The sequence below is a fragment of the Haemaphysalis longicornis genome, unplaced genomic scaffold (assembly GCF_048455015.1).
Source record: "Haemaphysalis longicornis isolate Haplotype H1 unplaced genomic scaffold, Haemaphysalis longicornis Haplotype H1 scaffold_1, whole genome shotgun sequence".
Taxonomy (NCBI): Eukaryota; Metazoa; Arthropoda; class Arachnida; order Ixodida; family Ixodidae; genus Haemaphysalis; species Haemaphysalis longicornis.
Window position 1 is genome coordinate 373,379,887 of NW_027526203.1, and position 17,722 is coordinate 373,397,608.

At 48.5% G+C, this 17,722-nt stretch overlaps 1 protein-coding gene across 1 annotated transcript; it reads left to right on the plus strand.

Moving 5' to 3' along the window:
* Positions 1–48: 48 nt before the first annotated feature.
* On the plus strand, positions 49–16,839 carry LOC144160564 (uncharacterized). Its single transcript, XM_077691826.1, has 2 exons — positions 49–267; positions 16,531–16,839. Exons 1-2 carry the CDS (start codon positions 49–51, stop codon positions 16,837–16,839), a joined length of 528 nt encoding a protein of 175 aa, XP_077547952.1.
* The last annotated feature ends 883 nt before the right edge of the window (positions 16,840–17,722 follow it).

Genomic DNA, 17,722 nt, shown 5'->3' on the forward strand with positions numbered 1-17,722 from the left:
CGCCCTGCAGTTGGAGGAACCAGAGGTCCAACACATGGTTCCCATAACATGGGACTTTTAGACGACGCCAAGCCCATCGACGCACGGAGCCGCGAAAGCCGAGGGGAAGACGCGGCGCCTGTTATCTTGGCGAGACTTCTCAACCACGTGCGACCGAATGGAACGACAGCTTCGACGACGGCGCAGCGTCTACGGGCGCAACTGGATGACCTTTTAGCGGAAGCTGAAGACCTCATAGGGGGAAGTCGAGAGGCGACGGCAGGTGCGGTGAGTGTACTGCTCGAGCGAACTGGCGCATTCTATGGCCAGATAGCGAAAGGGGTCGAGGCGATCTTTGAGGATATGCCAGATGTCCTAGTGGACATCTAGACGTTAGACGCTGGACAATACCGCGACAAGGTTGTCAGCACGACCGCGAATCTACGTTTCAAGCTGCAATAAAGCCGGTCTTCGGCGCCACGCCCAGCGACCGTCCACCCACTACCAACCGGCAAGTGCGTACTTTCCCAACTGGAAGTCCTGCATTTTGACGGGGAACCCCAGATCGGGGCAGCAATTCTGGACGCAGTTTTTGGCAGATACCCACAGCGAAGATGAGCAAGTTCAATTGCTTGAGCAGCCTCGTGACCGGAGCGGCTGCATCGGCCACATCGGGACTGCGAGCGACCGAAGAGTGCCACAGAACGGCATTAAGATATTTAAGAAGGGCTTCGGAGATGACCCCATCATCTTGCAAGATCATCTTCAAGGCCTCCTGGACTTAAAGCCGGTGTCGTCGTCATCCGACTTCCGACAACTGAGGCAACTTTATGATCGGGTCCGGGTTCATATTCGAAGCCTCAAGGTACTTGGCACGAGCTCGACAAGATATTGCAACATGCTGCGTGAAATCGTGCTAAATGTCCTGCCGACGGACAGGGTTCTGCGGTTTTATGAGGTACGCAAAACGTCATTTTCTTCAGCTGGCGCTTCGTCATACCCACACGGCGACTCGACCGGTCAAACGGGCCCGCCCGACCACGAGCTTCGATTGCTCTTGGAATTCTTCGGCCACCAGCTTATGTGTCGAGAGGCTATTTCTGAACGCGCGGAATATAAAATTCATTGCAGCCCAGAGAAAGAAGCCCGAAAACCCTACCTCCCGTGTGACATTCCCACGGCAGCTGCTCTGCAGGGCTCAACGAGCAGGCCGCAGCAGTGCTTGTTTTGCCACTCTGGAACGCTCTCTGCCGGAGCCTGTAAAGACGAAGAACTGAGCCTTCAGGGCAAGAAGGAGGTGCTCACCAAAACTGGACGATGCTTCAGTTGTCTCAAACAGGGCCACTTGACGGAAGAATGCAGAAGGCAGCTTAAATGTGGTCAGTGCGCGACAAGGCACGCAAAATCAGTATGCGGCTCAGACAACCCTGACAATGACACGGAGAGCGTGGCTTCTACACCGGTCCACATAGTCTCCAAGCTAGCAGGCTCTGTCGTGCTGCTGCAGGCTCTCGAACACCGCTACCTACCGACAGCCCGACTGCCGCAAGACTCTCAAGATGATCCTCTCTTTGGATCTGAGTCCATTACTGAAGAAGCGATCGAGATGCACAATAATGAGATTTTCGGAAAAGCTTCAATGAACACATGTAAATTGGCCAGCAATGACCCTGTTGTATCCCACGCCTCAGAACAAGGACTGGCTTCAGGGAAAAAATCCTTTTGCTCGCCTTCTGGAACCTCAAAAGTAGTAGGACGTAGTTGCAACAGGGAGTCGGGAATCTTTTCGCTCAAGCCTCATATCATCCTGCCCTCCAGGGAAGAGGCGTCAAGGGCACAGGACACCTTCGTGAGCCAACGTCTGCAAAGCTGACCGAGTTGAAAAGACGCCAACGCAAAAACAAGGCACGAGCCAGGAGACCCCATTCCGAGCCCAAAGTGAGGCGTCAAGTGAAAATTGACGTGCTGCAGACACGGAACGCAACAGAAGTCAAGACTGCAAGACGTCCATAGAGGAAACCACAACGAAAATGCAGCAAAATGGTTATCGCTCCTACCTTCACAGATCTAGTCTGGCTTGCAATCCACCGTCGACAAGTTGTAAGAAGCAACAGGTTAGGCGGTGGAAACAGCGATGGCGGAGAAAGCGCTCTGTGGATGGCGGAGGACTGATGCACAGGGAGCTCACATCCAACCAAGCAAAAAGGACACTTATTGAAGAAAGACAGTGTAGTTCTACTCGGCGAAACACGGTGTGCAAGGCAACAGTGGTCTTTGGAACAATAGAAAAGTCGATCGGTGGAAGGGGGGGAGTCGTCAGGTGCTGCTCTCTACGTTTTCCCTGGGGCACTGAAGTCAAGCGGCCACCTAGCATCATCTGCCGGCGGGGAAGACTATTGTGACTTCCTCATCTTCACCCCTTGTAGCTGACGAGGCTGATCATCATGTTTCATTTTGCTCCTCACGTGCTTTCGCATGCTCTCGTTGCTGCGCCGGCTCTCCCCGTTCTAGCACATTCCATTAAAAGCCTCATCCGAAAAAGACGTGTCGTTCCGCTCTTTGACCATCGCGCCGCTGTTGGAGCAAGGGCCTACCTCTCGCATCGCTCCACCGACGATGAAGCATCCCGAGGATTCGCGGTGGTACGCCGACGGGAAAACCGATGGAACGTATGCCGGATGGTGCCTGTTGTTACTCCTTGCGTTGCCCACGAAATACGCGCTGCATATCCTGGTGTTCGATGTGGGGTGCCATTGTGGGCCGTGTGGTGTTTAATAAACATTCCTACACTCATTGTTCCGCATGCTTAGCCACGCAAACGTTCGCAACATCAAGATACGCTGCAACTAGAAGTCTGATTGCTTACCTTGTCCAGCAGAGCGCCAGAATCCAGCGCTGTCGACACTCGACCTCGTACGGTTTCGACGGGCAGAAGTAAAACGCAATGTTCGCGTCGAATCCTTCCTTATTGTGGCACTGGTACATACAACTATACCTTACTTTACGAGTCTTTCTTCAGGGAACGTCGTGACCACGGACATCGCGGCTGGCGTTCGCAGCCATTTTTGTTTAGAGCATCTGCTGCTTGTACGCATGTACACTTCTGCTGCGAAAAATAACATGGCGCTCCCACTATGGCGGCGCTACCAGTCAGTCAAATCTCCAACGCTGGTTCCCTTATTGTGCAGGTGCCGTCAGAAGTAATTGGAGCACAGGAGCTGTGGCCGCACCGCATAGGAGCGCGGTGTAGCTGCGCCGGCGGCAAACCAAAGGACGTGAACACGCATGCGCGCATGGCGACGGCGATAGCCCACCTATACATCTCAAAACACTTCTTTTAACCTGTATTCAAGAATTCTTCGTAGCACAGTGGTCTCGGCGATGGCGCTAATAGCATACACAGCTAAAAATATTTGAAGAAAAAAAACTGTCACCGCAGATCCCCGCGAGAGCGCCGCTTCTCCGGCAGCTCGCGTGCGCTGGAAGTGTGCTAAGATGATGTCAGATGTCCCCCCTATCAGAGCCATTGCCGAGACCAGTATGCTGCGAAGAATATTCGAAGCAGGTTAAAAGAAGTGGTTTGAGATGTATAGGTGGGCTATCGCCGTCGCCAGGCCCGCATGTGTGTTCTCGTCCTTTCGTTTACCGCCGGTGCAGCTACACGGCGCTCCGATGCGGTTCGGCCACAGCTCCCGTGCTCCAGTTACTTCTTACGGTACATGTACATGGCTCTACCACGGTGAAGCTAAAGTAAAAAAGCTCCAAAATAATAAACCGAAACATGAATGGAAAATTGTGAAAAGTACCAACTGTGTAACGCCCTGAATTTGCCCAAGAATGCATAATTGGCTAAGTTCACACATTCAACCTGTATAATAGTTTAAATGGAGAGGCGAAAAAAAAAAAGTTAAATGAAGATTAGTGCCATAGGAATATTTACGCATTACAGAACTCCCTTAATTTCTGTATTTTTTTTTCTTTTTTAGTTGAATGCACGTACATTGTCGGGGCACGTAGAATGTTCGCTGCTCACAACGCCGGGTTTGTTGACTCATGGAGCACATAATGCTTTCGTTTTAGTAATTGTATTCCACATATACAGGGTGTCCCAGCTATCATGCACCAAGATTTAAAAAAAGAGCAATGGCGTTACTCGAAGGAAAGCTAGTGCGTAATGTTTGCAGTACTGTGGAGAAGCGTGCAGTAATTTTTTCGTTAATGATACTTAACTAATTAATTGCAATTAATTATCTAACTCGAGAAGTACTGTACTAATCCCTGAAGTGTCAATGAGGCACTTGTAGGTACCCACGAGGGGAATCTAACTGCGGTATTTTCAGCGACGAACTAATTGCGTACTCATTTATTCTGACTGATAAAGAAAACCCGCGAAATATGAAAAATACCACTTAAAGCAAGCAAGCAAGCCAACAAACGAACAAACAAACAAACAAACAAGCAAACAAACAAACAAACAAACAAACAAACAAACAAACGAACGAACAAACGAACAAACGAACAAACGAGCAAACAAACAAACAAACGAACAAACGAACAACGAAAGAAAGAAACAAACGAACAAAAGGGCAAACAGATAAGCGAACAATAAACAAACGCACACACACGAACACCTTGTGGTTAGAACGCCTCGCGCTTCGAAGACAAACCAACGCACACGCACGCACACAAGCGCCTGGCGCTTTGGAACGCATCGCAAATCTTGTTTTGTACGGCCGGCGACTCGAAAGGTGACCGCGTGCTAATAGCCCGCACACCAGGACGTTCGATTTCCAACGCCTCGCACTTCAAAGACACGTGGAGCCTCCGGCATTTTTGTTCTCGGACATGAAGACTACATCGAACCGTAGCACATCCTCAAAAATAAAAGCATGCCGTTGTTGCCGCAGATTGATACTTGTTTTAGGGGCGAATTCCCCATTAAGCGCTAGGGCTGTCGACGTCTTATGTCGTCGTCGTCGTTCGTCGTCGTATTCTCATGCGGTCACCGTACTAAAACACCGGTACACACGTGTTCCAACGCCTCGCCCCATAGAACGAAATGCTTACTAGGAGAACACACCGGGACACTCGTTTTCCAACGCCTCGCGCCAGAACGTTTCATCTCCGTGGGCAAAAACTCGTACTAAAAGAACACACCGGGACACTGGTTTTTCGTTCTCACTTGCTTGCTTGCTTTTATTTCGCTTCGTACTCGCTTAAACTTTAAAATTTCCAGTTCTCCACTTCGAATTTCACTTCTCCTCCGTCTTCGTAATTGGGATGCCGCATATATCAGCGCGCCCCCTGTGGCAAGAGAGAGAGACTTATTGAATACACTTCACACTGCATGCTTCGCCCCTCCCCACGTTTCATGTTAATGGAGATGGCCCGGTCTTTGCTTCCTGCCCCGAAGTTAGTTTACAGCGAAGCTGTACATGGGTAGGATCCCAAGTTCTCGCAGCGGCGGCAACAATGCCCTCAGCGGCGGGTGTACAGCGTTTGGAAGAACGCATAACAGACTTTTTTAAGTGCGAATGCACTTTATAAGCGACCCCAAACCATCCACCGCCGGCGGCGGCGTCGGCGGCGTCGGCGGCGTCGGCGTCCGCAGTGCTCCTCTATATTTAAAAAAGAAACAGCATCCGGCGCCAGGTTTCGATCCGAGGACTTTGCGGCCGCAGCGCGACGCTCTACCGACCAAGCCACGGACACGACGGTGATATCAGTGTTAGTGACGCACCTTATATCTTTAACGCATTCTAACTACGTCGTCAGCGGCGTGCGTTGGCGACTCAGCGGCGTTATAGCGTCTTGATAACTGCGTGGTGTACACGTGATACTACAAACCCGATGGAAGAGATGGAAGAGAAGGCGGCGAGGCGGTGGGCTGCGGGGGCCGAGCGCAAGCGCCGCAAGCGGGCCGACAACCGTGCATTCGCACTTTCACATTCTCCCCCTCGGGGAAATGCGGGGGAATTTTTTTAAAAAGACAGGCTTTAGTGTCTCCGTATTCTGATATAAGACGGCTTATATTGCCCCTGAAAATAATGTCATCCCAGCAATCCGTTTTGTTTACAGGTGTCGACGTTAAGGATATCGGTGTATCGGTATAGAATCGCACGCATATTTCGGTATACAATCGGACGCATAATGCAAAGGTTGTGGGTTCGGAGTCTACTTGCGGCGCATGTTCCACACTTCCTTTTTTTCAACAATCTCAAAATACCTATTTCTACCCGACAAAATGACGAACCCCCTTCCCCTAAGTCCTTTCTTTTTGGCATTTGTGATTATTGGCTTTCATCTCAAATACATTCAACGAGCCTCTCATTCCCAATTTTGATGAGCTGCATGCACAGAGACGGCCTTGGTTCCGGTAGCCTTGTCGCCGCAGGTGAAATGAGAGGGTTACCCGCTGGTCAAGTCAACGTTTGGTCGAGTGGCCGTGACAAATTAACAGTCAGAGCTGGAGTCATGGCCAGGGGGGGTTAAGGGTTAAAAAGAAGGTCAGGTCATGTCACGCACCCGGCTTGCGCACAGCTCACCTGGTACTCTAGGCTGCGCGATGCGTGCATCAGCCCTTGCAATGCTGAGTAGGGTCTTGGCGGATGAGAAAGGCATACATTCACTGTGGGAGCAGTCATTCTGCACCGCTCGCCTGTTCCCTAACGGAGAGCATACAAGCATAGGCGGAAAGTTTAAAGTTTTAATTTTCCCGCTGGGGAGAGGGGGGACTATTCCTATATATATATACATATATATATATATAGTCTGAAAGATAAAAACTCACACAGAGCGCGAAAAAATAAGGTTAGCATAGATAGAGACACACGAGAAAGACGTATAAAATAGAAATAAGTTTACTGAGGTTTCAGGAAGAGGACTTCCTTTCTTCAGAGTCTTTCTCGTGTGTCTCTATTTCTACTAACCTTACACACATATATATATATATATATATATATATATATATATATATATATATATATATATATATATATATATATATATATATATATATATATATATATATATATATATATATATACAGTAAAAGCTCGTTAATTCGGTTCTCACGGGACCGGGAAAAATCTCCGAATTATCCGAATGCCGAATTAATGAATGAATAGGAAAAACAACATTAAAATCACATTGGAGAAGCATACCTTTATTTGCTGAAGTATTTTGTAATAGTCGTCTGCTTTTTCGCGCACATCGCGGTTGACATTAGAAATTTTCTTAACTCTTCCAAGTGGCCAACAGCAGCACACAAACTGTCGGAACTGCTCAGGCAAACTTCCAATATCAAAAGCGCCTCTGAGGCTTCGCGGGAGGTGCGATGAGGCCGCGGCTGCACCTCCTCGCATGACTCTTCGTCAGAATCGTGGTTGATGACGATGGCGATGCCTCTCAGGTTTCTGTTTCACTCCAGTGGTTCCAGTGCTTCTAATTTACCACACTTCTGCCCAAGAGGATGCAACGCACGGCCACGTTGAGCTCGGCCCGTCAACCGGGCTTTACCTACTGCAGGATTTACTCAATAAAGTCCTTTCCATCCATCCATTGTGCAGCGGCAGCCGTAAGCATTTGTCTGAATTAAGCGGTGCGGGACCGAATTCTGACGAAATAACGAAGGTTTGGTCCCGTAGACTAACATGCGCTTTGCCCGGGACCAATAGCGCCGTCCGAATTATCAGAATTTCCGAATGAACGGGTGTCGAATTAACGAGCTTTTACTGTATACGGAAAGAAAGGCCGGCAGTCTAGAACGCCAAAGGAGGCATAGGGGAATGATTAGGCTTTGTTTAACCGTTAGTGAAGTTAACATTTTTTTAATTTACGTAAGAAAGAAAGAAAGAAAAACACGTGCCCAGAGTGGGGACCGAACCCACGCCTTTCGATTTGATCTCGAATGCCTTACCGATTCGGCTGTCTGGGCGACTGTGTTCGCCTTCACTTTCTGGGGTATTTATATTTACTACAAGTGTATCTGACGCTTGAGGGTGGTAGCCAGCGCCACTCAGACTACACGGGGAGAAGGGGACCTTCTTTTCAACCCCCGGGGCGTGACTCGTACGTCTACAGCCTGTCATGAGCGGTCAACTGGCAGAAAACCCTCTTATACTACCTTGGCATCAAGGCTGCCAGAACCGAGGCCCTCGCTAGGCTTTCGCTGAATAATATGGTTAGGAAATGAGGGGCTCGTTAAGGAAATACGGAAATAAAGGCCGGCAGTCTACAACGCCAAAGGAGGCATACGGGAATTATTAGGCTTTGTTTAACCGAAGTTAACATTTTTGTTAATTTACGTAAGAAAGAAAGAAATAAAAACACGCGCCCATAGTGGGGACCGAACCCACGCCTTTCGATTTGATTTCTAATGCCTTACCAATCCGGCTATCTGGGCGACTGTGTTCTCCTTCACTTTCTGGGGTATTTATATTTACTACAAGTGTATCTGACACTTGAGGGTGACCACCCTAATGGCTATATATATATATATATATATATATATATATATATATATATATATATATATATATATATATATATATATATATATATATATATATTACAAGAAGGTTTTCAGGCTTTAACACTTCAACGGGAAGGCTAGCACCGAAGCACCACGTCGCGCTGTCCAGTCAGTCGAGGAGAGAGAGCCAACGAGACGCGACTTCTTCGTCCCAGCGATGGTGATGCGACTGCCACGAGTTGCTGCCTCTTCCCTTGTGGCTTGCGGCTAGGCGCTTGTGTGGGGCATACCCTTTTCATGAAGAATGACCGGCGCTGTGAAACTCCCTCCGCATTCTCCCCCACCGTAGTCGGAGACTACGCATACAAGGGTGCCCGGCCTTCACGGCTCAATAGGCGCGACAGGCGTGGAGAGCAGGATGGATGTGGGGAAAAGTGAGAGAGCGTGTGTGTGTTAAAAAATAGGTGTGTGTACAGCTGCTTTCGAAATAACGGGATACGTTAGCTGCAGTCTCCGCTCAAAGGAGCCATGAAGAGAAAACACAAGTTTGGTTCATTCGAAAGATTGCCTCGTTAGAACCATACTGACACCACTTTTAACGCAAACTTCGCTCAAATAAGCTACATAATTAGGAAAAAAGGGAATGACCATGAGACCCACCAGCTCATTTTCCGCAACAGAACCTATGATGTCACACGAGAATGCTCTGCGATTGGCGGAGGCCGGCAAAAGCAAACGCAAGTTAGGCAGGTCTTACCAGTTTGCACAGTGAGCTATATGCCCGTTAAACATCTACTGCACATTCCTTTTATGACACTAAGAACGGTGGAGTAAACGGTTGAAGTTCCGAACAAACACGCAAACGTGTACGCCAATGCGTACGAAACTACCGCCGGCCGAGCTCGACATCTCGCCGTCGCGCAGACGAATTTTCGGGTTCGAGGCTCTTCGGGGCCAACGAACCGTTCCAGCACGCACAGCCGCGACCTTGCTTGGTATCTTAATCCCTTGACAGGAGGTTGGCCGTCATATCGCCAACCAGCAAAGGTAAAAATAGAAACGAGGGGAGTAAGGAACAGCAAGCAGCGACGAGATAGTGCCAGTCGTCGCAGAAGTTTCGGAATGGTGTTGGCTTGCTGCTATCGTTACGAGCTCGTTTCCAGTTTACAACCACTGAAAACTTCAGTTTGTTCGATTACTTTACAATGAAATTTCGTTGCTGCGTCCTGAAATGCCCATGTAGTACGGGCAAATCCTCGAGGGAGTGCGACATCCCCGCCGGTGAAGAGATCTCCTTTCATGTGCTGCCCAACGACGAACCTCGGCGAAGCAAGTCGCTACGTTTTGTGAACTTTGCAAACGGAGGAGAAAGGGAGCTAAAGGAAGTACGAGTGTGCTCGCTTCATTTCCGACGAAGTGATTGCGGCAGGGACCCTTACGTTAGCTCACTCCTGGGACATGCCGCCGCTCGTCGCCGACTTCGTCAAATCGCCGTCAAAGCGCTCTGAGCTTGGAAAAAAAAAATACCGTACATACCGCGCATTGACGCTCGTATCTTTCTGGTCGGAGCAGAGAGCTCGCGCGAACGGCTTTCCATACACGACACCGGCTAACTGGCATAAGCAATACTGCTACTGAAATTGAACTGTTATTAACCGTAATAAAAATACGGCACATACGTACCAGTCTGTATTCGTCCGTCGCGACGGGGCTGACGAGGCAGCGGTGCCAACGGCTTGGCGTTCGTCTGTTGTGGGTATCGCGGAATGGTCGCTTTCCGGTCGATCCGTGTATCCCACAACTGCTGCCGCTCGTGCACTTAGAAGCATTGAGCGTTCAAGTGATGTGAGGTTGTTAAATGCAAGCCCGAGCTCCTCGGCGAGAGTTTTGTTGTCCGGATCAGGCGATTCCATGACTAGGGCTGCGGGTGCACTAGGTTTTACTAGTATTTCTAAAATGGCCGCCGTCTCGGTTTCGGCACGAGTTCCGGTTCCTGTCTGACTCCCGCGTGTGGGTGCTATATGGAGTCGACATACTAAGTATCTGTTTCATGGACCGGCTCGTATGACGCCATTGTTCACATCACGAAATGTGCAATTTAGCGGGAGATTTAAATTTTTGGCTTAAATTGCCTTATTTCTCAGTGAATAAAGCATCATTTGCTTCCGGGAAAGCGCTTGGGGTACTATGAAACACCTAATCTTTCGAATAAAACAAACTTTTGTTTTCTCTTCATGGCTCCTTCAAATTTTCATTTTTTACGTGGATGTTTATCGTGATGACTTTTCAGTGCTGCATGTCGCAAATTTTATTATTCCTATTGTATCTATACTCCGACTGAATGTCCTTGAAAATATGTAAAGACAGAACCGCAAAAATGAAACACATTATGCGGTCCCATCCTTGCGCTGTTTATTTTAATTTCATGGTTATGTTATGGCTATCTTTTTTTTTTTTTTTGTCGTGATGGGATGGTAGATGAAATGAGCGTACAAGCCACGGTGTATTTTTTCTCCTCTCCTTGAACCTTACGAGAGCCCATAGAACTTCCCCTGTCAAAACATTTCATGTTCATCTCCTCGTCATCGTCGATTCATACACGTATGGCACGCGGCAAGACAACTCTTAAAAATAAACCCTTCTTGTAAACAAGCGATTCTGTCTGATTGATTATGGTTCCCGCTTCGAAAGCAGCGAGGGCTGAATGTGTGCTCTGTAACTTGCAAACTAGCAAAAATACCTTAAATTCTGCGACGTCTACGCAGCACCCGCACTCAGAATAATTTGAAGATCAGTTGGGGGCTTCTAAAGCCATTCCCTGTCTGAAACGGAAAGTAAAAAAAAGCAATGCCTCGCGTATTGCCCTCTTGGTTAACCTCGCAAGGTACTATGCTAAAGACTGTAACCGAATGTTTCGCCATCACTGGCATCAGTCCTTCTATCAACTGAAGCACCGTTATCAGAATCGTAAAAAGAGTAATTTTCTCACCGTTACGGCGGTTCTTCATACAGAGCTTTTTGAACGTTGTTACTCGAACAGGGCTGCTACGCCTTGATGATGGGTTGCGAGCAATAGCCTTTTTGCATTTAGAAAGTGATTCGCTGCGCACCCTCCTCCCGTATGAACAATGGAATTATCCTTCCTCACAATGTTCTTGACCTCGACAAATAGCCTGCAGACCTGCCGCATCGGTTCTTTCATATCAGAGTCCACTATCACCGCATTCGCGATACCAATAGAAACTTTTGGTTGTCAGACACTGAAGCTACACTTTCGTTTCAATACGCCAAAATTGGGGCTACCGGAAATAAACAAGACGTCTTGAGCTTCTTTCACGTGAGGTGAAATATCGGACACTGATGTGTTATTTAGTGTTTTATTTAGCCTCCGTCGAAATGCAGCCGCTGTGGCTCTGGCAATAAAACTAGCAACTGCACGGTGGTGCTTTTTGTATTTCATCGCGAAAGCATTACTTAATTCAGTAGGCTGAAAATCCGGCGTGGTCGTGATCATGAGATGGCACACAAAATAGCTGACGGACGGCGTACAAAATGGCCGACGGCTCAGAAATAAACGGCTGAGAGAATGCTTAGACTGACGCGCCATTTCCCTTGGAAGCTCCTGTAAACAATGCAATGTAATTCGGTTAAAAAGGAAATTCGGTAAATGTTTGTAAAGGTGGAACAGAACCCCGTGTCTCCGGAATACGAGACGAGCGCGGATCCCCAACACTACTGCAGCTCGGATGAATACAGTGGGGCCTGCTACTTAGGAAAGTGTGTTAGAGACAGGTACTCTGGTGCACCTAACTACTTTAAACAATTAAGTTAAAACAAGCACACAAATACGTTCCCTCTACGCATTATGAGGGGCCAGCGCCGAGCTTCGGAGAACGAACGATGTATAAAGCAGACTAGAAAGAGGACCCCTGAAGTCAACACGCGTCATTTGCGTGCGTGCGCGCGCGCGCGCGCGCGCGCGTGTGTGTGTGTGTGTGTGTGTGTGTGTGTGTGTGTGTGTGTGTGTGTGTGTGTGTGTGTGTGTGTGTGTTGTGTGTTGTGTGCGTGCGTGCGTGCGTGCGCGCGTGCGTGTGTGCGTGCGCGCGTGCGTGTGTGCGTGTGTGTGCGTGTGTGGGTGTGTGCGTGTGTGCGTGCGTGCGCGGGTGCGTGTGCGTGTGTGTGTGTGTGTGTGTGTGCGTGCGTGCGCGTGCGCGTGCGCGTGTGCGTGTGCGTGTGCGTGCTTGCGTGTGCATGTGCGTGCGTGTGCATGTGCGTGCGTGTGTGTGTGTGTGTGGGTGTGTGCGTGCGTGTGTGTGTGTGTGTGTGTGTGTGTGCGTGTGTGTGTGTGTGCGTGTGTGTGTGTGTGTGTGTGTGTGTGTGTGTGTGTGTGTGTGTGTGTGTGTGTGTGTGTGTGTGTGTGTGTGTGTGTGTGTGTGTGTGTGTGTGTGTGTGTGTGTGTGTGTGTGTGTGTGTCGGAACATGTAAGCAAATAATTTCAAACGTGAAAATGCGTGGTGATGTGGAGCTGGTTCAAGCCTTGCGCGACTCATTGCAAGCTTCGCCAGTTGAGCTGGTAGTCTACAATGCGGAGGATTACTTTGCATCCACCTCTCGCCGCGAAGAAGACGACGACCTCTTCGATGCATATGACGACGACGACTAGCACCGCAACTATGCAAATAAACAATGATACTGAAACCTAGCTATGTGTCCTACAATCCTCACCTACAGCAGCTTAGCCATCCAAGTCTCACGCGTGAGTGCAAGCGTCCCTAATTTTTTTCGCCATCGCCTAAAACTGCTCTCCGGAAGGATTTCGGTTGAAGCGTGCCAGGCGTCCCGAGAGCCAAGCTCCCTCTACGGGTAACCAGAAGCGCCTCTAAAAACCAGCCTGAACCTAACCCTCTTCTGCGTCGCTTCTACGTGAAAGCTGGACCACCTAGGTACACCACGGTAATGCGGCATATATCGTGCTCCGTGCTCCTTCGCGCGACATGGAAACACGCAGAGATGGCGGCTTAAAGGAGTATTATTTTACTTTAGAAGCGGAACACACAAAAAAAATTCACTCTCTTCACGGCCGTACGTGGTCTGCATCCGTGTCTAATAACTCCGTAACCCGTTGCGCTGGACGAGTGCTTGGCTCCGCAAAGGCACACGGAATGAAAACTCAACATGGCGAGCCGGGGCTTATTAGAGTCGTAAATGGACACGACTGAGTAACAACAAGACTTTCGCCCCCGTTTATATTCCCCGCTAATGACGGGTGCACAAAACAAAGCTGCGCATTTCGGAGGCAAGGGAACTGAGAATAAAGGTGCGTTGCGAAACTGCGACTCGCACCAGGTCACTTGTTCCGACTAAAATCCATTCTCACCTCATTCTTTGAGGCCGAACCCTCGCGTATATAAGGCCACAGGCGGCACACCTTGCCACAGCGTCTACCCAGAAAGACCTGAAAACTTCGCTCTTGCCTCCCCAGCTGAGAGCCATGAACACATACGTGAGTAAGCAGCTGGTGTAACGGTTTTCGACTGCGTTCGAATCTGGAAGATTCACTGCGGGCTGAGCCAGGCCACTTTGGAGCGAAATGGCGTCCTCGTTCACTCCAAAGTGACGTCTTCCGGCTGAGTTTTATTTGCTATCATATGCCCCGGTCCATCTGTTTTACTTTACTCTGAAATATTGAGTCTGTTCCCCATACAGGATGTGGAAGATGGGTTACTGACTAAAGTCACAGGGTGTGCGCGGAAGTCATGTATAACCATTTTTAAAAAATATATTTACTGGTTAGACATGAATAAATGAGCTCATGAGATATCTGATAAAGAAAACATTGTTACTTTAGTAGGCGCAGGCCCCGTTATTCATCTAGAAACTGTCGGGTCGTCATTTTGGTCGGGGCGTTATGTCTTTAAGTAGAACCTATATTCTGGTAAAGGCAGAAACATTGCAGCGCGCTTACTGTTGTGTCATGAAACTACTATAAAACGTATTGCTTGTTAAAACTTTTCGCTGCAAATTCGCAGACTCCCTCAACTTAACGTTTTACATGTCGAAAGTGTCGTTTCTGCGAGAGACACGTATATAAAAAAAGATTTTTAAAAAGGCTCAATGTTCGCGCATCGCTTATTGTATTTCGACCCCTCGCGGCCATGTTGGGAAGATTTACACTTACCGTACAAACTGGAGCCCAGGAGGAGCATCCAAAGTATGTGCGAAAAAAAAAGTAAATGTATATCTATGCTCAGCATCCACTACTTTTTAAGGGACATATTATTTTTTTAGGGACACATTCTAACATTATAAACTGCACCAAGTTCAATATTGAGTGCACGTGCGCTATTTGAACTTCCTAAAAAGGCGCAAAGGACAAATTTCAGAGACTCACAAAATTAACGTGAAGTAGTATATGTTCGGTCAAGCGTGAGTTTGTACCGGCACTCAAGACTTTAAAAAATATGGCTCAAGTGATATCTTGAAGGTGGAAGCGCTCACAAGACAGGGACGAAAGTAGAAAGAACAAAGACGACACGGCGCTACTTTCGTTCCTGTTTTGTGAGCGCTTCCACCCTAAAGATGAACAGCTACCAACTAGCCCAATTGTCCGTTCTACTCAAGTGATATCGTTTCCCTGCACGTAGCTGATGACCAATACGATCAAAGGAGCAAACCATAGCCAGGCCCATAGAGCATAGGGTGTTTTGCTCCTTGTTTTTGCCGTGTGGCATGGGGGAACAGGCTTAAGAAAGGAAAAGGAAACGAAGTAGGAAAGTACGGGAAGATTGGGTATGAAAATCAGAGGCAGTGAGGAAATCAAGAAGAGGGATCGAGTGGAATGCAGGTCTAGCGTAGGATTTGACCGCAAGAATCTGCTGCCCCGTGAAATTACAGAAAGTAAACATGACGTCTTGCATTGTGAGATCATACCACAGTACGAATTAAGGAGTTGAATATTGTAGACCCCTTCCATTCGCTAGAAGCTCTCCCTGACGCAACAATCGCTCCTTTCAGGTGTATTTGGACCACGGAGCAAGAGCAAGAATGGGAAACGAGGCTTCCTAGCACGGCGAGATAATGTCAGAAGCGCTCGTAGTAGGTTAAGCTAGCGACATCTGCCGCGGGTGAAGAAACTGCGCGGCCGCCGCGATCGGCATTTCACTGCGCATCCACGGAATTAATTGCGACCGCTATCATTTGGTCCATCAGGTGCCGCTACCCTCTCCTTCGTCGTCGCAGCCACGAAGCTTTGCAGTCCGCCTGAGTTTTCATTGTGGCATTATCTGGTCGCTCGCCCGCGCTCGCCGCAATGGGCCGTTTCCCTTTGTATATATTCTTGCTCTGTGATTTGGACGAAAGCACACTTGGAGGACGTTTTCACAGCGCACAAATATTTTTTCGGCAAAGCCCCCTTTCTCCCGAATGCCCACCAGCTTAAGGCCTTGTGAAAACATTATATGACAACTGGCCGCTAAGAAGACTTTAATTTACTTGATATAATTAGTAATTCCCAGTGGAGTAATAAACAATTTGAAATTCCCGGCTGCTGTTAACATATGGGCTTCTACGGGAGGGGTATGGTTACAGAAAAAGCCTGAACCTCGTATTTCATTGGAACTGTCCCGATAAAAATTATATGCCGGTAGACTGCTCCAGCGACTACATAACGGTAGGAAGTTTTATCTGAGCAGATATTGTAGATAACTATCAGCTGAATAATACAAATAAAATCAAACCACCGCTCCTAAGCGATTCCGGCGGCATTCCAATTAGTCACCGTGAAACGGAAGGCATCGCGTTTGCTAGATAAAACCGCAGCCCTTCCAAGTTCCACTAAGGTAATTCGCTCAGTACGCTTAATCACACATTATACACAATCATTTTCTGTGTCGTGTACTCGTTTCTCGCTGTCTAACCATGTTCACATGGTGACTGCGGGCCTTTTTGGATCAGTGGTTCGGTTTTTGAGGCCCTTACAGGCGGCGACAGGTAACCCATAGCGAACTGCAGTTGTTGGCGCAGCATTTCAATCCTAATCTGACGTACGGCTCGCGCCTCTGCGCCTTCTTTCCACGCAGGGTGTCGTCCTTCTGTGCGCCCTGGCCACTGCGGTGGCAGCCGGTGGCTACGGCGGCCACGCGTCCCTGTCCTACATATCCAAGCCGGTGGTCAGAGTCGGGTACGTGTCCAGGCCGGTGGTGACGTACGTCAAGCAGCCGGTTGCCACAGTGTCCCACGTCGTCAAGCCCGTGCTCACTGTCAGTCACGGCTACGGCGGATATGGCGGCGGCTACGGAGGAGGATATGGAGGTTACGGAGGAGGATATGGCGGTGGATATGGAGGATATGGCGGTGGATACGGCGGTGGATACGGTGGCTGGCACTAGGAAATGGACGGTTCAACGCTAGCCCCCGTTACTATAAACGGGCTCGATCCACTTTCGTGATAGCCAGAATAAAGACGATCTCCAGCTGCCTTGAAACATGGCTGGTACCCTCCACGGCTTTCTTCCTACCATTCTTCTGTGACATATTTTCTCAAAAATAAACGCCACAACATGACTTCTTTATATTCGTGTACTTTATGCTTGTGTTTCTTTTTTTCGTGGGGAAAGAGAGAGAGAGAGAGAGAGAGAGAGAGAGAGAGAGAGAGAGAGAGAGAGAGAGAGAGAGAGAGAAAATAAATATTTATTCGTTGATTCGTCGAAGAGAGGCTGATGTTATGGGCCTCGCCCCCTGTGAAAGGTATCAAGTGTAGAAAATCACAGGTTAAGAGGTTCGGAGGGGCTTTTTCTAATGGAAAGATTAGCGCCAATATCTATTTCCAGTTGGCCTTCTCGGTGTGTGTTAGCCTAGGGTCAGATGTGTAGATCTTTAGTTACTCTGGCGCACATGAAACTCAATAATAGTGGCGTACGCAGGATTTCGTTTCAAGAGAGGTCGGATACATAATAAAAAGGAGCGGATAGAGAACATTATAAGGAGCGAAAAAGTTAAAAAATCTATTCCAAATGCAAAAAAGAGAGAAAAGTTTGGTTCCAGGAGTCGCCGCGATATAACCATCTAATTATAATTTTCCCCTTCGAGGGTACTCCAGAACGGGTGATCGACGTCGAAGACGTGTGGGCGTGGGGCATCACTTCCACCCAAGAAATAATATATCTGTAGCTGTTGTTCGACGATGGGTCGAGGTAGTGGCCGTGTATATTATTCACCACTCTGCGCTCATTAACTCAAATATTACTGAGGGGGCCACAGACCTTTCTAACC

Coding starts and splice junctions, on each gene's coding strand:
- LOC144160564 (XM_077691826.1), top strand. CDS start 49: ATGGGACTTTTAGACGACGCCAAGCCCATCGACGCACGGAGCCGCGAA. Junction 268..16,530: donor GAGAGGCGACGGCAGGTGCG/GTGAGTGTACTG, acceptor CTTTCCACGCAG/GGTGTCGTCCTTCTGTGCGC.